Source organism: Erpetoichthys calabaricus, chromosome 5 (assembly GCF_900747795.2).
Source record: "Erpetoichthys calabaricus chromosome 5, fErpCal1.3, whole genome shotgun sequence".
Classification (NCBI taxonomy): Eukaryota; Metazoa; Chordata; class Cladistia; order Polypteriformes; family Polypteridae; genus Erpetoichthys; species Erpetoichthys calabaricus.
This window is the reverse complement of record NC_041398.2, coordinates 20,200,304-20,226,982: the sequence shown is the minus strand read 5'-3', so window position 1 is coordinate 20,226,982 and position 26,679 is coordinate 20,200,304. Positions and strand designations below refer to the sequence as shown.

Genomic DNA, 26,679 nt, shown 5'->3' with positions numbered 1-26,679 from the left:
TGTCACCTCTGCTCATGCTTGGTTGTTCTCTTCAGCAAGCTTTGTTTTCTTTCTTTTCTTCCCGAGTTTAGGTAACTCCCCCCTTTTTGTGTCCACCCCCCTTGATCACTGGAGTGGGTTTGACTTGTGATTTTTTTGGGGCGACACTTCTGGTGTTGGACTTTACTTTTCACTTTCAGGTTGCTGTAATTCCATTTTAAGTTCTTGCAGAGCCTCTCTCTTTATTGTCGGTATTCTATTATTGAAGTCCCTCGATGAAGTCCCTCTTGTTGGTGGGTAATCATTTTTCAGTTATGTCCACTCATATTTTGGTCTGTTTCGGAGATAAAATACGATGTCGAGATTTTGATGAATTCTCTACGTTTTAGACCTCTCTAACTTTCTCGAATAGGGAAAGTATTGGAATCATCCAAAAATACGATGTCGAGATTTTGATGAATTCTCTACATTTTAGACCTCTCTAACTTTCTCGAATAGGGAAAGTACTGGAATCATCCAAAAATACGATGTCGAGATTTTGATGAATTCTCTACGTTTTAGACCTCTCTAACTTTCTCGAATAGGGAAAGTATTGGAATCATCCAAAAATACGATGTCGAGATTTTGATGAATTCTCTACGTTTTAGACCTCTCTAACTTTCTCGAAGGGGAAAGTATTGGAATCATCCAAAAATACGATGTCGAGATTTTGATGAATTCTCTACATTTTAGACCTCTCTAACTTTCTCGAATAGGGAAAGTACTGGAATCATCCAAAATACGATGTCGAGATTTTGATGAATTCTCTACGTTTTAGACCTCTCTAACTTTCTCGAATAGGGAAAGTACTGGAATCATCCAAAAATACGATGTCGAGATTTTGATGAATTCTCTACGTTTTAGACCTCTCTAACTTTCTCGAATAGGGAAAGTATTGGAATCATCCAAAAATACGATGTCGAGATTTTGATGAATTCTCTACGTTTTAGACCTCTCTAACTTTCTCGAATAGGGAAAGTATTGGAATCATCCAAAAATACGATGTCGAGATTTTGATGAATTCTCTACGTTTTAGACCTCTCTAACTTTCTCGAATATGCAAAGAATTGGAATCATCCAAAAATATGATGTCGAGATTTTGATGAACATAAGTGTTTGTGTGTGTAAACATGATAACTTGAGTACACTTTCACTTTGGTCATCCATATTCTGCATACAAGTATTGGGTACAAAACGTAGATTTCTATCACCTTTTGGTCTCTTTCCGCTAACCAGAAGTTGTACTGTACCTTTTATTCATACAGCTGCAAAATCAGATTTATTCAAATTTACTTTTATAATAATTGTTCAATGTATTATTGATTTGATTTGTTGTTGATGGTTGTTTAATATACCAAATATAAAAATATAATCATTGTCTTGCGGTTTACTTCTCAAATATCCATCCCCATATCTGAGTATACGAGAAAGTCGAGGTATAAGTCCTGATTTTTTCTTTTTGTTGTGGTTACTCAGTTTGGCTGTACAAATGTTCAAGTTGGTGTAGACGCAACACCACAGGAGGTCCTTCTTTTTCTCTTCATCCCTCATCTTCTCCCTTTCTGTTCTTGATCTTTACTAAACCCCCCCCCCCCCCCCCCCCCCCCCACACACACACATATTAGTTCCTCCTTGGCTATTTGGTGGACATTTTCTATTATCCCTTGACTTGTGTGTTTTCTTTCTTGAATTATTCCAAGTAGAGATCTTAAATGTGTGTACCTTAGATAACTTGAGATTATATTTCCGGGTTGCAGTTCTACCTGAACCCTCCTGGCATATCACTTTGTTGGATTTTCTGGCCCTGTTGGGTAAATGAAGCAGTGCTTGATCTTCCATTGGCCCCGGGACCGTGTCCTGTACCATTCATTTCTTGCACAAGGTACATCTGTGTGGACATGTCTGTTCTATTTATCCATCTGGATGGTCACATCAGATGGAGAGAAGACCTCCAAAGATGTTACACTACTGCTACCACCATCACCAGGCCTTGTTCCAAGGAAAGAGGTGGGTGCCTTTTTATACTTGGAGACATGTAGAAAATATTAATTACCGTTTTTAACCATTTTATATTGAAAAGATATTTTTTACCTTGACAAGATTTGGTATAGATCTTCATAAATGAAGCCCATCATATGAAGGCAATCATCATGCAGGTGGGACTCTTTGACTCCTTCCTAATTCTTCCACCTCTAACATACTCCTCACTGCTTTGCTTTTCTTCAGTGTCTATGAAGTCCATAAAAAAATGAGAATCCATTTTTACATTTAGAACAAGAAGATTTTTATATAGTTATGAAAATTGCTATTACTGGAACATCGCTTGTCACATTCAAAACAGCAATATGGCTTCTCTCCAGTATGGAGGAGTGTGTGCTTCTGAAACCTGCTACCGTCAGAGAATCATTTGCCACACTTAGAATATCAGTGGGCTTTTTCTCCAGTGTGGATTCTTGTGTGGCTGTGAAGGCTTCTTATATGTGAGAATTGTTTACCACATTCAGAACAGCTAAACGGCTTCTCTCCAGTATGGATACGAGTGTGCTGCCAAAGAGCACTACTGACAGAAAATCGTTTGCCACATTCAGAACAGCAATACAGTTTCTCTCCAGTATGAATGTGTGCATGTCGCCGAAGTGTGCTACTGTCTGAGAATCGTTTTCCACATTTAGGACAGCAATATGGTTTTTCTCCCGTATGGATTCTCTGGTGGCTCTGAAGATGACTTAATTGTGAGAAGAGCTTACCACACTCAGAACAGCTAAACGGTTTTTCTCCAGTGTGGATTCTTGCATGCCTCTGAAGATGGCTTATTTGTGAGAATCGTTTGCCACATTCTGGACAGCAATGGGGTTTCTCTCCTGTGTGGATCCTTTTGTGGCTGTGAAGATGGCTTATTTGTGAGAATTGCTTACCACATTCTGAACAGGAGTACGGTTTTTCTCCTGTGTGGATTCTCGTGTGTCTCTGAAGACGGCTTATTTGAGAGAATTGTTTACCACATTCGGAGCAACAGTGAGCTTTCTCGGTAGTGTGAATTCTTCTGTGTTTATGTACTTGTTGATCACTAGTGATGGCTCCTGTCCTCCTTTGTCTGACATCAGTAACAGAACGACACTGGAAAGAGGTTGCTGTCAAATTCGGAGATCCACTTGTTGATTTTTTCATCTTTTTCTCGTCCTGTTTGTTTGGCAGTCTGCACTGAAATGTTGTCTGAGCAGATGAAGACATGGAGAAGCCACCATTGTCCTGTGAATCTGCAATAACACAAAGAAATTCATCACTTTTTAAAAAAAAAATACATTATTCTAAGAAGACAGGCAGCACCCTGCTTGGTGTTGTGGCCGTCTGGTGTGACTGAGTGTGCATGTGTGTACCAGTGTGCCCTGCAGTGGCCTGGCTCCCATTCTCGGATTAATGTCTGCCTTACTTCACAAGCTGATATGTACCCAGGTGTTGTGGTGTGCAAAATCCAAGTTTTGGTCTACATTTTCATTATATTTTGCTCAAGACAAAACAACAGATGAACTTAAATACTTGCTTGGACAGTTAACATCAAAGGCAATGTTTTCCTGAATTGTACCAATCACAGTACCATCTGTTTGAACTGAGCAGGAATTCAGGAGATGCCTCAAACTTTATTGACAATTTTATCACCTTTGAAGGGAAAGGCACCTGGGAGTAAACTGGTTTACAGCCTGGGAAAGGAAGACATGCTGTGGTTCAAGCTGTAACTGATTACTTTACAATCTGTGACCAGAAGGAGATGCCATGGGACTGGAAATTACAGCTTGAGACAGGAGATGGACAAACTGATGAAAGAGTTTGAGCAAATTCTTTCATCACATTGACAGCCAGCCAATCAGGTGCATGTAGCAATCACATCTTGCGAAACACATAACACCCCCCCCACACACACACAGTATAATTTAGTAATAAATACGCCTCATCTGAAGAGCAACATCAAAAGAAGAGGGGGCTAGCAACGTGCAGCTGTTTCCGTCTGATTGTCAGCAAAGCATTTCATGAACAGCTTCGAGTGCTGCATCAACACCGTCCTGCGACATTCATCCTTGTCATCATTTAACTTTTTGGAAGCGCTTTCTAAAGACTATATACAGTGCATCCGGAAAGTATTCACAGCGCATCACTTTTTCCACCTTTTATTATGTTACAGCCTTATTCCAAAATGGATTAAATTCATTTTTTCCCTCAGAATTCTACACACAACACCCCATAATGACAACGTGAAAAAAGTTTACTTGAGGTTTTTCAAATTTATTAAAAATAAAAAAAACTGAGAAATCCCATGTCCATAAGTATTCCCAGCCTTTGCTCAATACTTTGTCGATGCTCCTTTGGCAGCAATTCCAGCCTCAAGTCTTGTTGAATATGATGCCACAAGCTTGGCACACCTATCCTTGGCAAGTTTGGCCCATTCCTCTTTGCAGCACCTCTCAAGCTCCATCAGGTTGGATGGGAAGCGTCGGTGCACAGCCATTTTAAGATCTCTCCAGAGATGTTCAATTGGATTCAAGTCTGGGCTCTGGCTGGGCCACTCAAGGACATTCACAGAGTTGTCCTGAAGCCACTCCTTTGATATCTTGGCTGTGTGCTTAGGGTCGTTGTCCTGCTGAAAGATGAACCGTCGCCCCAGTCTGAGGTCAAGGGCGCTCTGGAGCAGGTTTTCATCCAGGATGTCTCTGTACATTGCTGCAGTCATCTTTCCCTTTATCCTGACTAGTCTCCCAGTCCCTGCCGCTGAAAAACATCCCCACAGCATGATGCTGCCACCACCATGCTTCACTGTAGGGATGGTATTGGCCTGGTGATGAGCGGTGCCTGGTTTCCTCCAAACGTGACGCCTGGCATTCACACCAAAGAGTTCAATCTTTGTCTCATCAGACCAGAGAATTTTCTTTCTCATGGTCTGAGAGTCCTTCAAGTGCCTTTTGGCAAACTCCAGGTGGGCTGCCATGTGCCTTTTACTAAGGAGTGGCTTCTGTCTGGCCACTCTACCATACAGGCCTGATTGGTGGATTGCTGCAGAGATGGTTGTCCTTCTGGAAGGTTCTCCTCTCTCCACAGAGGACCTCTGGAGCTCTAACAGAGTGACCATCAGGTTCTTGGTCACCTCCCTGACTAAGGCCCTTCTCCCCCGATCGCTCAGTTTAGATGGCCGGCCAGCTCTAGGAAGAGTCCTGGTGGTTTCGAACTTCTTCCACTTACAGATGATGGAGGCCACTGTGCTCATTGGGACCTTCAAAGCAGCAGAAATTTTTCTGTAACCTTCCCCAGATTTGTGCCTCGAGACAATCCTGTCTCGGAGGTCTACAGACAATTCCTTTGACTTCATGCTTGGTTTGTGCTCTGACATGAACTGTCAACTGTGGGACCTTCTATAGACAGGTGTCTGCCTTTCCAAATCATGTCCAATCAACTGAATTTACCACAAGTGGACTCCAATGAAGCTGCAGAAACATCTCAAGGATGATCAGGGGAAACAGGAGGCACCTGAGCTCAGTTTTGAGCTTCATGGCAAAGGCTGTGAATACTTATGTACATGGGCTTTCTCAATTTTTTATTTTTAATAAATTTGCAAAAATCTCAAGTAGACATTTTTCACGTTGTCATTATGGGGTGTTGTGTGTAGAATTCTGAGGAAAAAAAATGAATTTAATCCATTTTGGAATAAGGTTATAACATAACAAAATGTGGAAAAAGTGACGCGCTGGGAATACTTTCTGGATGCACTCTGTATATGTGTGTGTGTGTATATATATATTATATATATATATATCTCCAGATGTTGCTATCCACATTTTCTTTTATGCTTTTATCAACTGGCATTATTATTCATTTACAGAGGTGGGTAGTAATGAGTTACATTTACTCCGTTACACTTACTTGAGTTACTTTTTAAAAAAATTGTACTTCTAAGAGTAGTTTAACTGCACCATACTGTGTACTTTTACTTGAGTACATTTGTGAAGAAGAAACGCTACTCTTACTCCGCTACATTGGGCAACACTCGAACCGTTACTTTTTTTCCCATTATATACGCTATATAAGACAAAGACTGTTTCACCAATCAGATGTAGCAACAATAATCACATGACTCCGTTTCACCAATCAGACGTAGCCATAGTCTCATGACCACACACAAACTTCCTGCGTCTGCAGCGTGTGAGATGACTTTTGAGTCACGCGGGGCTCCTGTTCGCTACTAAACGGTCACAGCTTCACTGCAACAAACCTTGAGAGCCAACTCCTGTTGAAGCGTAACCATCACTTCACTGAGTGAAGAACAAGCACGATTTAACCAAACATGCAGACACAGACAGTCATGGTAAAGTGAGATTTCTTGTATGTGCCTTGTTCTAATGTTATTTTCTATCAGCTGTGCTATTTGGAGAGTAAGTGTGTGACGATGCCAGTCCCCTACAGAGTCTTTTCTTTGATTCCCCCTTCTTTGTTTTGTGCCGACTCGTATATATACACTCCCGTCTCCGTGGGCCTTAATCACACGCTGCAAGGAAGCAATTGAGAACGATCGCACCTGTACATGCAGGTGTGACTCACTCCAACTACCTCATTAACTCCCCGCGGTCGTGCAATTGCGCCTACGGAGAGTGACACGGCTTTTTTTTTTTTTTTTTTTGAAGCTGCGGACCCGCTACACCACAACGTGAAAAAACATTATTATACTGTCAGTGTACTGTATATCTTGTCACTCTACGTAGTTTGCACTGTTCAAACAGACATGTCACCTACTGTAGGTACTGGCTTCAAAAGCTTTGTTGTGAAAAACAGATTTTGAAATTTGTGTTATTTGTGCACCTTAATTTTGTAAAGATGGTATTTATTTCTACTCATTTTTTATTTTATTATTTGGAAACTAGTCATTTAGCCCGTTACAATAACGGGCGCTAGAACAGTAGTGCATAAACATTAGTAGGGACAGTCTATATTAAATGGCAAGGGACTTTGACCTCATTCTGTTTGTTGGTCGTATTTTTCTTTCTTTCAGCCTCTCTTTTGTTGATGTTTACTTGCTGAGCTGACCGTTCTTCGTGGGCTGACGCCATGTATTGTGTGTGTTTAATTTTCTCTGACAGTAATACTGTCTTGTATGTCTGCTGGCTTGTACGTCCGTAATATACCTTTAATCTTCTCTGGCAGTAATACAGGCGGGTGCGTCGGTAATATGCCTTTAATTTTCTGTGACAGTAATACTGGCTTGTATGTGGCTGTAATATGCGTCACTGCATTGTGTACCTTTAGTTTCCTCTCGCAGTAATACTGGTTTGTATTTCCGTAAAACGCCTGGAACTTTCTGTGACAGTAATATCGCACATCGCACCGTGCCCCGCACATGCGCACTTCACCAGAAGACACCCACACACGGACACCTGGATGCACACAGGGATTTTATTAAAGAGGATAGCAGAATTTGCACATGATTTTATATTTTTGTCTGTCTTATTACAACATTTTTAAAAAATAAATCAAGTATAACGTTCAAAGAGTTACTCAGTACTTGAGTAGTCTTTTCACCAAATACTTTTTTGCTCTTGAGTAATTTTTTGGATGACTACTTTTTACTTCTTCTTGAGTAATATTTTGAAGTAACGCTACTCTTACTTGAGTACAGTTTTTTGGCTACTCTACCCACCTCTGTTCACTTAGTAAATACCACACGGCTTTTAACTTTCTACACTTTATCTTCATAATTAGAGTGATTGAAGTAATAAGGTAAATATGTAGAGCACCTGGAGTAGTAAGAAGTGCCATTTGATCCGAGCTGTGAGGTCTGATCAGGCTGAGGGTGTAGAGCTCTGTCCAGTAATGAACAATGCGTTAACGTAAAACATTCACTGGCTGATAAATGGCTGATACAAAGGCTCAACATCCCTGACTATGTTTGAATATATTCTTGGAGACCAAAAGTAATATTTACGTCTGGGATATACAGGTTAATCTCATTAAATTAGAATATCATCGAAAAGTTAATTTATTTCAGTAATTCAATTCAAAAAGTGAAATTCAAATATAATCTGCTCAAAAAAAAATTAAGGGAACTCTTTGAAAACCCATCAGATCTCAATGGGGGAAAAAAAACAAACCTGCTGGTTCTCTCTACTGCTATGGACGGATATGGTGATGTGTTAGGAATGAAAGGATGGAAATGAAAAAGATCAACATACAGAGAGAAGGCAGAATTCAAAGACACCCCGAAAATCAAAGGGAAAAAATGAGGTGGCAGTCAGGCAGGCGAGTTCATTTTGCAAAAATTTCACTGCAGCAGCTCCAAAAGGTACTCAGTAGTTTGTATGCCAGACCACAAGCTTGTATTCATTTATGTTAGGCAGATTGCCCAGAGGGCCTGCGCGGTCTCGTGGCCTGGAACTCCTGCAGATTTTATTTTATTTATCTCCAGCCGTCTGGAGTTTTTTTGTTTTTTCTGTCCCCCCTGGCCATCAGACCTTACTCTTATTCTATGTTAATTAGTGTTGTCTTATTTTAATTCTTACTTTGTCTTTTTTCTCTCTTTTCTTCATTATGTAAAGCACTTTGAGCTACACTATTTGTATGAAAATGTGCTATAGAAATAAATGTTGTTGTTGTATGCCTGCCTGACAACGTCTTAATGAGACAACAGATGGTGTCCTGAGGGATCTCCTTCCAGATCTGGACCAGGGCATCACTGAGCTCCTGGACAGTCTGAGGTGTCAGATGGACCAAAACATAATGTCCCACCCAGGGGTGTTAATGGATTGAGGTCAGGCGAGTGAGCAGGGGGACCAGTCAATGGTATCAATTTCTTCATCCTCTCGCAAACACATGAGGCCGGGCATTTTGGTGCACCAGGAGGAACCCAGGAGCCACTGCACCAGCATAGGGTCTGACAAGGGGTCCAAGGATTTCATCCCGATACCTAATGGCTGTCAAGGTGCCGTTGTCTAGCATGTAGAGGTCTGTGCATCCCTCCATGGATATGCCTGCCTCCCCAGATATACCACCACTGACCCCTCACCAAAGCGGTCATGCTGAACGATGTCACAGGCAGCATAATGTTCTGCACGGCTTCTCCAGACCCTTTAACATCTGTCACATGTGCTCAGGGTGAACCTGCTCTCTCATCTGTGAAAAGCACCGGGCGCCCGCCAGTGGTGGACCCGACAATTCTGATATTCTGTGACAAATGCCAATCGAGCTCCACAGTGCCCACTAGAGGACGTCGGGCCCTCAGGCCACCCTCATGAAGTCTGTTTCTGATTGTTTGGTCAGAGACATTCACACCAAAGTTCTGCCTGCCTGCTGGAGATCATTTTGTAGGCTCTGGCAGTGCTCATCCTGTTCCTCTTTGCCCAAAGGAGCAGATACCGGTGGGTCCTGCTGATGGGTTAAGGACCTTCTACGAGGGGCCCTGTCCAGTTCTCCTAGAGGAACTGCCCGTCTGTCTCCTGGAATCTCCTCCATGCCCTTGAGACTGTGCTGGGAGACACAGCAAACCTTCTGGACAATGGAAGGCACGTATTGATGTGCCTACCATCCTGGAGAAGTTGGACTACCTGTGCCACCAAACTCTGTAGGTTCTGGGTACGGCCTCATGTTACCAGTAGTGACACTGACCGTAGACAAATGGAAAACGACAGATGAGGAGGGAGAAATGTCAGTGGCCTCCCTCCAGCTGTGAAACCATTCATTCCTGTTTTGGGGGTCGTCTCGTTGTTGCCCCTCTAGTGCACCAAAGCAGCTGAAACTGATGAACGAGCCCCTCTGCTACTTAACTGAGCAGATCAACAGCCCACAAGTGTCATTGACTTGATGTTATACTCTCATTCAAAAGTGGGCCTTTCATTTTTTTGAGTAGTATATTACATTGATTCACTACACACACAGTGACTTATTTCAACCGTTTTATTTCTTTTCTATTTTGCTGATTATGGCTTACAGTTCATGAAAACCCAAAATTCAGTATCTCAGAAAATTAGAATATTGTGACAAAGTTCCATATTGTCGACTCCTGGTGTCCCACTCCACTCGGCTAATGAACCCAAAGCACCTGCAAAGGGGTCCTGAGCCTTTAATGGTCTCTCCGTCTGGTTCAGTAGGCCACACAATCAGACTGCTGACTTGACGGTCATCCAGAAGACAGTCATTGAGACCCTCCCTCCACAAGGAGGCAAAGCCACCAAAGGTCACTGCTGAAGAAGCTGGCTGTTCACAGAGTGCTGTGTCCAAACAAATTCATGGAAAGTAGAGTGGAAGGAAAAAAAGGTGCCCAAGCAACAGGGATAAGCGCAGCCTTCAGGGGATTGTGAAGAATTTGGGGGACTGCGGCTGGAGTCGGTGCTTCAAGAGCCACCACACACAGACTTGTGTATCTGGGATGGGGGCTACAACTGTCACAGCATTCCTCGTGTCGGGCCACTCCTGAACCAGAGACCACGTCGGAAGCGTCTTACCTGGGCCAAGGAGAAAACGGACTGGACTGTTAACAGCTCAGTGGTCCAAAGTCCTGTTTTCAGTTGAAATTTCATTTGCAAATCGCGGTCCCAGAGTCTGGAGGAAGAGTGGAGAGGCACAGAATCCGAGTTGCTTGAGGGTCCAGTGTGACGTTTCCACAGTCAGTGATGGTTTGGGGAGCCATGTCATCTGCTGGTGTTGGTCCACTGTGTTTGATCAAGTCCAAAGTCAGTGGTGTCAGCCATCTACCAGGACATTTTAGAGCACTTCATGCTGCCCTCTGCTGATGAGCTTTATGGAGATGTTGATTTCATTTTCCAGCAGGACTTGGCACCTGCCCACACTGCCAACAGTGCCAATACCTGGTTTAATGACCATGGTGTGTATCACTGGGCTCGATTGGCCAGCAAACTCGCCCATTGAGAAACTGTCAAGAGGAAGATGAGGGACAGCAGAGCCAACGATGCAGACGAGCTGAGGGTCGCGATCAAAGCATCCTGGGCTTCCAGAACACCTCAGCAGTGCCACAGGCTGATTGCCTCCATGCCACGCCGCATTGGCAAAAGGAGCCTCGACCGAGTAGAGTGCCTACATGGACAGACTTTTCAGTAGGCCAACATTTCTGGATTCAAAATCTTTTTTTTTTTATTTGTCTTATGTAATATTCTCATTTTTTGAGATACTGAATTTTGAGTTTTCATTACCCGTAGGCCATAATCAGCAAAATGAAAAGAAATAAACGCTTGAAATCTATCACTGTGTGTGTAATGAATCTATATCATATAGGAGTTTCACTTTCTTAATTGAATTACTGAAATTAAAGAACTTTTCGATGATATTCTAATTTATTGAGATGCATCTGTACTTCAGTGTACCAGAGAAACATCTCTGAAAAGATCTAAAAATAGTGAAGCAGCAAACTTGGTGAAAACCAACACTTGGGTCATTCTCAAAACTTTTGGCCACGACTGTATTCAATCGCAATCAAAAATGGATGTTGCTCTCTTTTGCACCAACCATAAGCCATATTAGAACATGCAAATACCGAAAGGATCGCTTATTCTTTACATTTAATCACATGACTTACTTATTCCAGCACTCCAAGATGGCTCTTCCTCTCCTCTCCCGTGCCCTTCATCGGTTTCCTCTTCAAACTCCGCTAACTCGCACTTCAGTTCCACAGACTTCTGCAGGGCAGACAGTCGCCCCATCTCAGCGACCCGGGGCCGCAAACCGGAATGAGACTGTTCACAAATGTCGTGCAGGAAAACATTTCCAGGGTCGTGGCTTTGCAGCTCAAGACCAACCGAGGAATCTTCCGCATCCCCAACTGTAACCTGAACGATTTCCCCCTCACACTCCTCTTCTTTAAAGACCGAGATTCTTCCTTCGCAGTCCTCCGACTTCACAGAGACATCTACTGATGCACCCCACTCACAGGCATCTTGCTTGAAGAGGGCCAGTCTGTCATCCATGCCATCATCATGGACTGAAGCCATGCTCCATGGTAAACTCTTCTCTCCCCCACAAGTGCCTGCTCTGCTCTTCTCAAGATTTCCTTCTCAGGCGGACAGCCCTGCCTTCACTGCATGGACACGGGAAATGGAAAGGAGACTCTGTATCTGTCAAAACAAATGAGTGACAAAATGACCTCATAAAGTCAATAAGAGTAATGGGAGCACATTTAAGGGTTAACTGAGCACCACAAAACCACCAGCAAAGGTTCATTAGGAGAGATCTGAAATGTGGTACACCCTCCATGTTAGTCTTTGTAGACCTCAGCAGAGCGACAACCTACTCGACATGGAGACAAAGTCAAAAACTAGGAAAGGGGACCAGAAAACTTACAAACAAATAAATAAATAAATAAATACATTAATTTTGTCTTTTCAAATCAAACTCACTGGCCACTTTATTAGGTACACCTTGCTAGTACCAGGGTGGACCCCCTTTTGCCTTCAGAACTGCTGAAATTCCTTGGTGGTGCAGATTCAACAAAGGGCCGGAAACATCCCTCACAGATTTTGGTCCTTCTTGACAAGGTCTACAGGATGGTAGTGAGACCAGCTATGTTATATGAGAGGTGGAGATGTGCTCTAGAGAGGAGAGGAATGAAGGTCAGTGGACCACCAAGACAGAATACATGTATGTGAATGAGAGGGAGGTTAGTGGAATGGTGAGGATGAAGAGAGTAGAGTTGGTGAAGGTGGATGAGTTTAAATACTTGGGATCAACAGTACAGAGTAATGGGGATTGTGGAAGAGAGGTGAAGAAGAGAGTGCAGTCAGGGTGGAATGGGAGTGATTTGTGACAGATTGGTATCAGCAAGAGTGAAAGGGAAGGTCTACAGGACAGTAGTGAGACCAGCTATGTTATATGGGTTGGAGACGGTGGCACTGACCAAAAAGCAGGAGACAGAGCTGGAGGTGTCAGAGTTAAAGATGCTAAGATATGCATTGGGTGTGACAAGGATGGACAGCATTAGAAATGAGGACATTAGAGGGTCAGCTCAAGTTGGGAGACAAAGTCAGAGAGGCGAGATTGTGTTGGTTTGGACATGTGCAGAGGAGAGATGCCGAGTATATTGGGAGAAGGGTGCTAAGGATAGAGCTGCCAGGGAAGAGGAACAGAGGACGGCCTAAGAGAAGGTTTATGGAGGACATGCAGGTGATGGGTGTGACAGAGCAAGATGCAGAGGACAGGAAGAGATGGAAAAAGATGATCCACTGTGGTGACCCCTAACGGGAGCAGCCGAAAGAAGAAGATCGACAAGATTAGCATCAAGCAGCTGCCGCAGATTTGTCGGCTGCCCATCCATGACGCAAATATCCAGTGCCACCACATGCCAACGGTGCTCTACTGGATTGAGATCTGGGTCCTTGTGTATAACACCTGTCACACACGTGTGCATGGGAGGCAGCTAAAGGGCTTGAGTGAGGGCAGATCCAAGGCATACTGGGATGTGGCAGAGTACACTGACTCTTTTTCTCCCTTTCCTGTAGACCAGGGGTGGGCAGATTCAGTCCTGGAGGGCCGCAGTGGTTGCAGGTTTTTGTTCCAACCCAGTTGCTTAATTAAAAAACAATCCTTGTCAATTATTTAATTGCATGGCTTGCTAGTTGCTTTAACTCTGCTATGTCAGGTCATTCTCATATCCTAGATTTATTTTCCTTTCTAAGGATATCATCCAAATGATTTGAAGTCTAAAACAGATGAGTAGTTCTCAGTGCTTCACTTTTTTCTCTTCACTTTCCTTCCAAGTATTTAATTAAACCAAATAGTGCATGATAAATACACACAGAGGTGTAAATGGTAACAAGCTAAATGGAGAAATGCTGGTCTCTTTTGTCATTTGCATGTTATTGCTAATTAGGAGCAATTAAAAACCAAGACTACAGCTGTTTAAGACTAAAATAAGCAATAAGGGTTCAAAATCTTAACGAGCGAAACAACTAAAGTGAAGCTGAAGTGTTACTTGAGCAATAAGGGATTCTTATTAAGCAATTGGGTTGGAGCAAAAACCTGCAGCCACTGCGGCCCTCCAGGACTGAATCTGCCCACCCCTGCTGTAGACCACTCACGGGAGATTCCACCTAGCCCTCTTGACGTCACTTCTGGGACCGAACCTATGGAAGAAGACCTTGCCGGCTCCAGCCCCTGTGATGTCACGTCTGGGCTCGAACCAATGGCTGAAGACCTTCATAAGCAGACCCCTATGATCTCACTTCCTGTCTTCCCCTTTCAAAGCCTGCACCTTTTCCCTGTTCCTTCAGTTCTGTTTTGGACTTGGTTTTGTGCACAGCAGTGCTGCATCTACTTGTTCGACTTTGCAGCCAGGAAATCAATTATATGGGTGGCTGCCCCAAACCTTTCCATGACTCTGAGTTGAGTTTGTGATACACCATGTGTAGAATTCACACTAAAACATGGTGTACGGACAAAAGTGGAAATGTATGTACGGACAAAAAACAACAAAAAAAAAAAGAATCCAGATACCTAAAACTGTGCGTACGCCAAGTTCCATGCAGTTCCCCTTTAAAAATCCCAACGAACATGAAATTTAAATCACGTGCCTACGGCCCCACCCCGACTCATCCTAGAATTTTGCAAATTGAAATATGCAAATCAATACAAGTAGCCCCTTCTGTGCAGCGTTCTGTTAAAAGGCGACAGCAAAAGCACGTGGAAAGGAAGAAGAATTTCAGCAAACGCAAAGTGGAAGCAAGGGAAAAAAACGTAACATTTGTTGGCTTAAGCCGTGGTATACACGGTAAAAGGAAACTGATGGAGTGATTCGCGTATCTCCACCACGCTGTAAGTTCAGAAAGTCACACAGTGCCCGAAATTTAAAAAAAAAAGTGGTTAGATATCACAGTTGACCTGAAGATGCAAGCTGCAACCGACAAATGCCGATATGGTGGTCCTGCTGTGCCAAGCGTGTCTTCGGGCTCTGGCTGTTCACTCACCTCTGCCTCGGAAACTGCCAGGCGATCATCTGGCTGTGTGCTGACGGGCTCTGCTCAGGAGTCACAAGATGGATGCTGTAAGAGATGTGGGTAATGAGCTAATGTGTATATATATATATATATATATATATATATATATATATATATATATATATATATATATATATATATAAGGGCTGTACTACAGTGACACTGACCACAAATGAAATGAATTGGTTACAAAATAAACACCGTGTCCGATAACCCATTTTCACATTCTGCTAATTACATTCAAAACAAAGCTGTAACGCAGTGTGATTTGGCTGATCAGTTGGTGGGTCAGGGTCAGGTTCATCATAGCGCATCTCTTCAGGTACAGACGGGCGAGTCACAGCTGTGTGCCACATAATGAAGTACGCGACATGCTTACACAATGCGACACACTTAGAGCAGCACATTAAAAAAAGTGGAAATTCTATTTACAGTACTGTGCAAAAGCTTTAGGCAGGTGTGAAAAAATGCTGTAAACAAAGAATGCTTTCAGAAATATAAATGATTGTTTGTTGTTATCAATTTACAAAATGCAAAGTGAGAGAACAAAAGAGAAATCTAAATCAAATCAATATTTGGTGTTCCTACCTTTTGCCTTCACACCAGCATCTGAAATATTTGGCTGTAGCAGAAGGCAGTTTGTTCATCGAAGGGCTGGAGAGTGGTACAATAATGAGTGTCTGCAGGCAACAGTGAAGCATGGTGGAGGTTCCTTGAACGTTTGGGGCTGCATTTCTGCAAATGGAGTTGGAGATTTGGTCAGGATTAATGGTGTTCTCAATGCTGAGAAATACAGGCAGATACTTATCCATCATGCAATACCATCAGGGAGGCGTATGATTGGCCCCAAATTTATTCAGCAGCAGGACAACGACCTCAAACATACAGCCAAAGTCATTAAGAACTATCTTCAGCGCAAAGAAGAACAAGAAGTCCTGGAAGTGATGGTATGGCCCCCACAGAGCCCTGATCTCAACATCACCGAGTGTGTCTGGGATTACATGAAGAGACAGAAGGAAGCCTACATCCACAGAAGATCTGTGGTTAGTTCTCCAAGATGTTTGGAACAACCAACCAGCCGAGTTCGTTCAAAAACTGTGTGCAAGTGTACCTAGAAGAATTGATGCTGTTTTGAAGGCAAAGGGTGGTCACACCAAATATTGATTTGATTTAGATTTCTCTTTTGTTCATTCACTGCATTTTGTTGATTGATGAAAATAAATGATTAACACTTCCATTTTTGAAAGCATTCTTTGTTTACAACATTTTTTCACACCTGCCTAAAACTTTTGCACAGTACTGTACATAAGCAAATTTGGGTGGCACGGTGGTGCAGTGGGTAGCGCTGCTGCCTCATGTTCTGTATAGCGTAGTGACAGCTCCGAGCGACACAAGGGACCGATTCTCAGCTCTTTACTTTGAGGTGACTCACCATCCTTAAAAGGACTGCTTGCCTTTTGCCGCACCTGCCATTTTTATAGGCTCTCCAGCTATAGACGATGTCATGGCAGCTCATTCTTTTGGTGATTTTAAATTTCGGGAAGATCTTAACAAACCGGCTCTTCACAAGTTGCCATTCTCCAGTTGCTCTTTGCTTGTTTGCTCACATGCCCCTTTAACTTTTTATTTTGTTGAACTTTTACTTTTGTATAAATCTGGTGAAAAATGTCTCCAAACAAAAACACAGAATGCACATTTTTATTCTGTTAAACTCCCTCCAAAGTTTATGGATGATCCATCACAGCCTTGCAGTTTGGCCCAGCCACCGTTTTGACTCACTTGGTGTTTATTGATTAGAAAATGCGGATGTGGCGACTCACAGCCCATTTTCCACTTTGCAAAATACCTTCCTCTAGAAAGCATCTTGTCATTTATGAAAAGCTAACTATTGTGTGCAGAAAGCTATTCCAGTAAACTGGGGACGGCATTTGCAATTATTAACTGAAAACACGGCGTCGGCGGTCGATTTTGCAGTTGTCGAGTTGCACAAAGGTGTTCTCGTTTCTACAAGGAGTAACCCCCCACCCCAACAAGACCTCCATCTTCAAACACAGCGCCACACAGGGAGTGATGGCCGACCCCCCGGATTGCAGTGAGTGACCGAGCCCAGGCAGCCTTCTCTTGTCATCGCCAACACCCCTCTTAGCTTGTTCCTCAGGTCCCGAGGTAGTGAGGTCAGAGACCGAGCCTGAGGAGAGGTGGTCTTGGGGGCAGGAGAAGTGGAACTGCAGCCATCAGGGATTTTTAAAACAATACATACACTCCTGTGGGGCACGTTTGGCACTACACAAACACAGCGCCCGTCGTTTTCCCCAGAAAAAGGCCCTGGTGATGTCACTACAATGACCAGTCAGAGTTTGATAGGAAAGCACTGGCACAAGAAATGGAGGCGTTCCCAGATTTTTCCTAAAGTGAACATGACCACACTGGAACGGTTCTTCTTCTTGCAAAAAAAAAAAAAAAAAAAACTAATTTAAATTAAATATGTGGAGAGCCCTCAGGATTGTATGGCAGCCACCACTCCCATAACTGTTAGCTTCTGCAGGGAGAGAAGCTTCTCAAACCTGTAGCTCCAAAAAAAAAGACTTGGTCTACAATGGCACACAAGCGTCAGGGATGGGTCATGTGATACGATGACATTAGAAATGATTTTGCTGCGAGAAGGTCAAGGCGTGTCCAATTAAAAAAAATATATCTATAATAATAAAAGGCAAAGCCCTCACTGACTGACTGACTCACTCACTCACTCACTGACTGACTGACTGACTGACTCACTCATCACTAATTCTCCAACTTCCCGTGTAGGTGGAAGGCTGAAATTTGGCAGGCTCATTCCTTACAGCTTACTTACAAAAGTTAGGCAATTTTCATTTCAAAATTATACGCGTAATGGTCATAACTGGAACCTGTTTTTTGTCCATATACTGTAATGGTAGGCAGCAAGATGGCCGTAGGAGACTGAGTTGCGTGTCGCGTCATCACGCCTCCCACGTAATCACGTGAACTGACTGTGAACTCAGTACGTAGAAAAGAAGGAGGAGCCCCAAAGAGCGCAGAAGAAAACATTCATTACACAATTGACAAGGCAGCGAAACAATAAGAAGCGAGTGAGTGACGCATACAAGCATCTTCATAAGACACGAGGTATAAGAAAGCACGGTGTAAACCGTAAGTCTAAATTAACTTTATAGAAAAGCTCCCGCTGCGTTTGCAATACCATATTCGCGAGATACAAGTTTAATGAGAAGACACGAGGTATAAATGAGAGTTTGCATCACTTTGTAACAGAGTTAAAATTGCTGTAGCGAGAAACTTTTAACTGCCGGGTCTTAGCTAACATTAAATAAACCCGTGCACATCGCAACATCACACAAGAGAGTGGCTCACATGAAGTGACTGAACGCAGCAGGAGTGATCACTTACATGAATGAAACCTGTTCAAAAAAACACATTACACAATTGATAAGGTAGGAAAACAATATGAAACAAGGCACGGTATAAACCGTAACTTTAAGTTTATAGAAACGCTGCCGTTTGCAATACCATATTCGCCCCTGCGAAGCGCGGTGATTTTGCTATATATATTAAACTATTTCAACCATTGTATGATCTGCTTCTCGCAACTGAAAGAGGGCACCGTGGCAGAAGTTAGCCGACTTGCTCAACAACCACAAGCGTTACCTGGTAGGTAACCACCCATACAATCAGATTGTGAATCAGACTACGAATGCCTGCAATGTAATTACCCCGATCTACATGCTGTCAAATGAACGAACCTCACGCCGTGGCACAACGTTAGGGGCTTCGCCTCTACGTCCGAGGATCGATTCCCGTAAGGTAGTGCAGTGACTGTGTACTCCTGATGAGCCCACAATTACGGCGAAACACGTGTCGCATACTATGCATCTTCAAAGCACGGTGTAAACAGTAAGTTTAAATTGAGTTTATAGAAACGCTCCCGCTGCCGTTTGCAATACCATATTAGATGACTTTGTAACAAAGTTAAAATTGCTGGAGCGATACATTTTTAACTGCCGGGTCATATCGCGTGTTCTTGGGCAGGTACACCAAAAAATGTATACATTTATGCATGTAATGGGCAAACAAAAAATATACTATACCCGAAAGCACTACAGTAGTACTCAATGTATCTTTACTTCTTAAATGTTAATGTTTTACTGTTTAATAATTTATACGCTTCTTATATGTTATTCAGATTCTTTTATCAAAATACCAGTAACAGCGCACTGCACGATAACGTGGAGTGAATACACTTGACATGACCATTCATAGTATTTATCCTCTTTCTCTGTACGTTTACCATTCGTTTGCTCAGAGGTTGATGTGCTTGCTGCTTAATGAGCAGCTCTTGACCCTAGCGTCCCGCTGCTTCTCTTCTTTCGTCGGCATCTTTTCCCGTTAAAACTGATTTTTTTTTAAAACTTAGTATGTTTTCTTTAATTTTTCAGTTAAGCTGGCACTTAAGTCTTCAATCTGCCTCAAGAATGATTACCGAAGGTGCTAGACAATGAAAACGTCAGCCGTACGCATCCGCCACGCACGCACTGGTGCGCGCAGCTGTGAGTTGATTCTACAATAAAATAAAATAAACATAAAAAGAGTAATAACTTGCAGCACCGCTATTCAATTACACTTGCCTAACGCCTCTCCTAAGGGGAAATACTGTAGGATCTGGGCATCCGTCAAAGCAGCAATCACAAGCCCGATTACAAAGCGGGAAGCTGTGATTTGTCGTCTCCCTCCCATGTAACAATCACAGCCCGTGTTGCAACGCACTATGTATGTATATGTATATATGTGTATGTGTGTGTATATGTATGTGTGTATATATATATATATATGTGTTCATATGTGTGGGAAAGCAAATAGTAGACGTGACGTAGTATATGTGTACCAAATTTCAAGTCAATAGGTGAAACGGTTTGCGAGCTACAGCTGATTTAAAATCCTGGACAGACAAATGAATAGCCACGGTAGTGTTTTATAGAAGAACATTTTAATGTTTAATAATTTATATTTATATGCAATGTGCTTCTTATATATTACTTCATATTCTCAAATGATAATGATCTTAATGTTGTTTATATTGATTTCTATGTTATTGTAAGTGCCCTTTATTTGTGGAAAAATAAATTTGGCAATTATACTTATTTTATACATACATTTTATTTTTTTCTCTTGCACTCAGTGAGCGAATCCACTGGGTAATCAGCTATATATATATATATATATATATATATATATATATATATATATATATATATATATGTATGTGTATATATATATGTGTGTATATATATCTATCTATCTATCTATCTATCGATAGATAGATAGATAGATAGATAGATAGATAGATAGATGTGTATGTATGTAGATATACAAATATGTATATATATGTATATATGTTTATATATATGTAGATATACAAATATGTATATGTATATATGTATATATGTGTATATATATGTAGATATACAAATATGTATATATATGTATATGTTTCTGCATGTGTGTGTATATATATATATATATATATATATATATATATATGTATGTGTATATATATGTTGATATATGTATATATATGTGGATGTGTATATGTATATATTTATGTATATACAGTATGTTTATGTATATATATGTTTACATAACCTCTTTAACACACTACTTCTCCGCTGCGAAGCGCGGGTATTTTGCTAGTATATTATAAAAAAAAAACAAAAAACTTGGGAAGGAGATGAGACGTGATCTTCTCGGAAGACACTTTAACGTCCCACGAGACAAGGCAGGGAGACAAAAGAATAGCTGCTGTACAGGCTTTTAAATTGATCGACGCGCAGCGCGACATGCAGAACACACAGCTCGGCAGCAGGAACAGCAAGCCAGCAGCTGATCCGACCGCATCTCCCTCCTTCACAACGCAAGCAGTGTTATACATCCCGTGAGAGAGAGATTTAACCATACCTGGGGCCGGAAATAAAGGACAAAGAGTAGATGAGAAAGTAGAACGTCGTAAAGAATTCAAAAATGTTGGTGCGGTACACATGCAGAGCAGGTTAGAGATAATCAAAGTACAAAAATTCAAAAGTCTCAAAAAAGGATAGGCAAGATCGCATTAGCGCAAACAAACAAATTATTAATCGGTGAAATAACAGAAGAGTGAAAAGAGATCGAATAGATTGTTCAGATTGAAACTTTAAGTCGGAGAAATGTAGATCGTCTCATTGGTGGTGCCAGTGAGAATTAAGAGATTCCAAAAATGTTGGCGCGGTATGAGAGACGGTGACTTTTACCATGAGATTCTTTCAAGTCACGCCCTACTTACAACTATTTTCAAACAAGACTGCAGTCCTCTCACCTCTCAGTTGTGTGAATGCTTTCGTCAGACACACTTCCTGCTCTCCCAGCTCTTATAAATTTTATCAGGACAATCATTTTATACGTTCTCGATGACACGTCAACGACTAAGCGAAGAAGAGAGAGCAGGGACAAGCATTCATCCATCCATCCATTTTCCAACCCGCTGAATCCGAACACAGGGTAACGGGGGTCTGCTGGAGCCAATCCCAGCCAACACTGGGCACAAGGCAGGAACCAATCCTGGGCAGGGTGCCAACCCACCACAGGACAAGCATTCAAGAAAGTTTTATTTATTAGAGAGAAACAAACGATATTCACTCACAGGCAAGTTATACATTATGTGTTGTCACAATGCAAGTCCAAACACGGAATCAAAATTCAATGCCATCTTGAAGAAAAGTTAAATCCCAACATTGTTTTTACTAAAGTTTTAAACTAAAAGTGAAAATAATGCATATGTAACAATTCCCATGAAAATAACTCTTTAAATTGTGTATCCGGTTAACCAAACCTGGGGGTGGGCAAGCGAAGAGAACATGGGGTGGAACCCCCTAGTGTGTGTGTGTATATATATTTGCAAAGTTAAATTCCTCCATTTACCAGCGATGGGTTTCTAACATTTACTTCTTGTACTTCCTTTTTCTATATAAATTTGGCCGAGTCTGTTGAATAAGTTATTTACATGCAAAGCAGTTCTATTTTATTATATTGTCCCATACAGGCGGCATGGTGGCACAGTGGGTAGCGCTGCTGCCTCGCAGTTAGGAGACCCGGGTTCTCCCTGTTCGGAGTTTGCATGTTCTCCCCGTGTCTGTGTGGGTTTCTTCCTGGTACTCCGGTTTCCTCCCACAGTTCATGACATGCAGGTTCGGTGCATTGGCGATCCTAAATTGTCCTGTGTGTGTGTGTGTGTGCCCTGCGGTGGGCTGGCACCCTGCCCGGGGTTTGTTTCCTGCCTTGCGCCCAGTGTTGGCTGGGATTGGCTCCAGCAGACCCCTGTAACCCTGTAGTTTGGATATAGTGGGTTGGATAATGGATGGATGGATAAGCAAATTCATGTTCTGTATAGCGTAGTGACAGCTCCGAGCGACACAAGTGACCAATTCTCAGCTCGTGACCCTGTAGTTAGGAGGGTTGGACAATGGATGGATGTCCCATACAAGTTTTCTATGTTTTAGTACATACACCATTTACATGCAAAAGAGTTCTATTATTGTATTATTCTATTTACACGTACATGTTACGGTTAATTAAATAAGTGATTGACTTGTGTTAGTAGCACATTGTGGCAGATTTTCTGCCTTTAGTCTCCTCCCTCTGAACCAACTTCACTCCACCCTCTCTTAAACCCTACCCCTGTGACTCACCCCAATAAGAGGGGTTTTACACCCCTTACAATTAGAAACCTCCCATTCTCTGAAAGGTTAAAAGGTGTCTGCCTGCATGTCGCCCGTTTATGCAATTAAACATCTTATTGCCCGTAGTTACTTCCCTGCGAACCACCCCAATCGTAGCTGTGACACAAGGGTTGCACTCTGCTGTCACCGTGTATGCCACTACAGCGGCGTAGCCAGGGATGGGCAGAGGGGGTGGTCCTTCCCGGGCGGCGGCATTATTGGCTGAAAGGCTCAGTACGCTTCGTGTGTAAGCAGCAGGATTCGGGGAAAATATCACTCATGAATGAAAAAAGTAACATTCTCTGATTTTTACCCACAAATGCTTCAAAAATATTTTTCAGACTGTCCTTCTGTGACGGCATCAGACACAGCAGTTGAAATTTATGAGGCAATAACAAAAATATACATTACACCGATAATAATTTCTAGGAAGATAAACAACTCATTTACACAATTCATAATTTTGATTCGTTATCAATCCGAATGCGTTCTTGCTCTGCACAGAAAACATCCCCACCCATCACTGGTACACTACACTGGTTCTGGTTTTCGCAGCGTAATTATGTTAAACTAATAATTAGAACACGGCTTATCAGTGCGTCTATACTATACTAGTCATTTGGCCCGTTACAATAACGGGCACTAGAACAGTAGTGCATAAACATTAGTAGGAACAGTCTATATTAAATGGCAAGGGACATTGACCTCATTCTTTTTGTTGGTCGTATTTTTCTTTCTTTCAGCCTTTCTTTTGTTGATGTTTACTTGCTGAGCTGACCGTTCTTTGTGGGCTGCCGCCGTGTATTGTGTGCCTTTAATTTTCTGTGACAGTAATACTGTCTTGTACGTCAGTAATATACCTTTAATCTTCTCTGGCGGTAATACAGGCGTGCGCGTCGGTAATATGTCTTTAATCTCCTCTGACAGTAATACTGGCTTGTATGTGGCTGTAATATGAGTCACTGTATTGTGTACCTTTAATTTCCTCTCGCAGTAATACTGGTTTGTATTTCCGTAAAACGCTTGTAACTTTCTCTGACAGTAATATCGCGCATCGCACCGTACCCCGCGCATGCGCACACCACCAGAAGACACATACAGGGATTTTATTAAAGAGGATTCTTGTCTAGTTGATGCTTATGTGAAAAACCATTGCTGCTTCTCTGTATATGAATACAACTATGCAAAATCTTAATTTTTAGCTATACGTCATTTTAATTTTCTATTTAAATAGGTTAACACAGGGGTAGGCAATGTCGGTCCTGGTGAGCCGCAGTGGCTACAGGTTTTCATTCCAACCCAATTGCTTAATTAGAAACCAATCATTGCCAGTCTCAGACCTTATTTAATTTTATGGCTTGTTAGTCTGTGCAATGTAAGGCTTTTATATCGTAGATTTTTTTCTTTTCCAAGGATATCATCCAAATGATTTGAAGCCTAAAACAGATCATTTTCAGTCTGTCACATTTTTCTATTAAGTGTTTTATTAAATCAAACCATGCATGATGAACACACACAGATGTAATTGGAAAAAAGCTAGCTGGAGAACTGCTGGCTGCTTTGTCTTTTAAATCTTATTGCTAATAAGGAGTAATTAAAACACTGAATGCAGCAGTTTAGGATTGAAATAAGCAATTAAGGTTGGAGAACCTTAACAAGCGAGACCACTAAAATGAAGCATTAAAATGTCACTTAAGCAATATGTGCTTCATCAGCAATAATTGAGTTCTCGTTAAGGAACTGGGTTGGAACAAAAACCTGCACATACTGTGGCACTCCAGGACCGACGTTGCCTACCCCTGGGTTAACATACTCAGATATGTTGGAGGGCGGCAAATTGAAGCACCGCACCGCCTCCTTGAGCGGCACGAACTCGAGCTACGCCACTGTGCCACAATAAATATCCACACCCTAACCTCAATTGTGATTCATAAATCCTTACCAATCATGACCGATAACCCCAATTCTAACACTTCTGCAGAATTTAAAAAACATTCGTACAGGTGCCAAGATGACTGTCCTTTAAATGCTGGGTTGCTTTTTAATGCGCTCTTTGGCCTCGAGTTCATTTGATTTGTCTCCGCGAGTGTGTTGGACCACCAAAGAGTCTTCACCCAGTCCTGCCCACGACCGTACGCAGGTCTACGTGGTTTTTCCTGCGGGTAAGTTCATATGAAATTTGCAACCTGGAATCCCAGAATTTTTGCGAATTCCTGCGCACACTCAACGTGGGCTGAATTCCAATGACGGGACGGAAAGAGTGAGCGGCTAAACACGGCAGCCTGCGTGAACGCTAACGAAAAAGTGGAAGTGGGCGGCTGGCGGAGTGCCGTCACCATTAACACTGCAAGCAGACCTCTGCGACTCTCGTTACTTTCTCACTCACAATGACGCACACTCTCTCATCCTCTCGTCCTTTTTAAATCCCCTTTTCTGATTTATCGTCAGCACGCTGTATTTTTTCCTGTCTCCTTTTCATTCCACTCGTGTCCTGCCCTACTCTTCTCTTTTCTCTCAAGTCCCACCCCACTCGATGATCCCTTTGCTTACCGTCACTCTCGATTTTTCTCTCTGTCTTTGGCTCCCCTCTCTCTGAAAGCACAAACCTGCGCTTCGTATGTCAGCGCGAGCCGCCAGCTGAAGGAATCAAACAAAAGCGGAACAAAACGAGTCATCAAAGAGCGACTCCGCGGTCAGAAGGGGTTCCTGTGCTAAACTGCTAATAAACAGCGCCATCTAATGGACGGAGGGAGGATCATTAACAAACTTAACCGGTTTTCTCTGTTCCTTAGACTTGTTTCTATTGAATTATGCAGTACTATTTAATAATTAGGACGCGCTCCCTGGTGTGTGTGTATGCTCGCGCGCGCACGCGCCCTGCCCGGGGTTTGTTTCCTGCCTGCAGGACGACTCCATCGTTTGCCACAGCGTGGAAGTGCTACGCTTGGATAAGGGACACTGACCGCTTAGTTGTGAGTACTGTGACCTTTTAGTTTGGCTCATTAGAGTGAACGGGCTTCAAAGTTTTTGGCCACCACGTACCCAAGCGTTGACCAGGCCTGCCACAAAAAGGGGGTTTGTTTTAATATTATTTTTATTTGTGTGTGTGTGAGCCCATAAAGTTGTTCAGTTAAGGTGAGGTTATAGTAATTAGTTTTGCTCATATGATAGATTTGTTATTGTGTTTTCTTTAACAATGGGATGTTTTAAGTGCCTGCGGTGGCCTGGATCCTTGCCCAGGGTTTGTTTCCTGCCTTGCACCCTGTGTTTGCTGGGATTGGCTCCAGCAGACCCCCGTGACCCTGTAGTTAGGATATAGCGGGTTGGATAATAGATGGATGAAAGTTATGAAACATATTTTCTGCACAAAAGGAAATGACAATTCAAATTAAAATATGCAAGTGTTCTCTTTTGCCATTTATTTTACAAAGTCTACGCCCAAGAATGATGCAAAAAATAATAATGAAATAACACCATTTGCAGTTTCATTTTCCACACGTGAGTAATTTGTGAAATTTTTAAAATAAAAATCGCCCCTTTTGTCAATTCATTTTCCATTTTGTCATTTCATTTTTCCCACACCAGTCTTGGCGTGCCAGTGTTAGAATTAAAAATGTAATCCTCACTTTAGATTTAAATCTTTACATATCACTTTTTGTTTTTTTTTTTTTCTTCATAACATGCATAACTGCTAAAATGAAACTATAAACTTCATATTTTAATTTCCTATAGGTTTATAGTACGTAAGTGACATTAAACAAAGGCTAAAAATGTATCCATCCATCCATCCATTATCCAACCTGCTATATCCTATCTACAGGGTCACGGGGGTCTGCTGGAGCCAATCCCAGCCAACACAGGGCCCAAGACAGGAAACCAGCATCTATTGGATATTCATTTTCAGCATGGACAGT

At 42.2% G+C, this 26,679-nt stretch overlaps 2 protein-coding genes across 2 annotated transcripts in view; both read right to left on the bottom strand.

Annotated features, from left to right (window-relative positions):
• Positions 1 to 26,679, bottom strand: part of LOC114641676 (zinc finger protein 501-like) — a 202,253-nt gene that overhangs the window by 69,483 nt on the left and 106,091 nt on the right. The window lies entirely within an intron of this gene.
• On the bottom strand, positions 763 to 25,427 carry LOC114641700 (zinc finger protein 664-like). The gene is made up of 3 exons (XM_051927576.1): positions 25,316 to 25,427; positions 11,579 to 12,113; positions 763 to 3,275 (listed from the first exon to the last, which is right to left on the bottom strand). Exons 2-3 carry the CDS (start codon positions 11,988 to 11,990, stop codon positions 2,443 to 2,445), a joined length of 1,245 nt encoding a protein of 414 aa, XP_051783536.1. The 5' UTR covers positions 11,991 to 12,113; positions 25,316 to 25,427; the 3' UTR covers positions 763 to 2,442.

Excerpts from the sequence above, each read along its gene's own strand:
- LOC114641700 (XM_051927576.1), bottom strand. The coding sequence starts at position 11,990 with ATGGCTTCAGTCCATGATGATGGCATGGATGACAGACTGGCCCTCTTC. Across the intron at positions 3,276-11,578 it reads ATCTTGGAGTGCTGGAATAA|ATTCACAGGACAATGGTGGC; the intron begins GTAAGTCATGTG and ends GTGTTATTGCAG.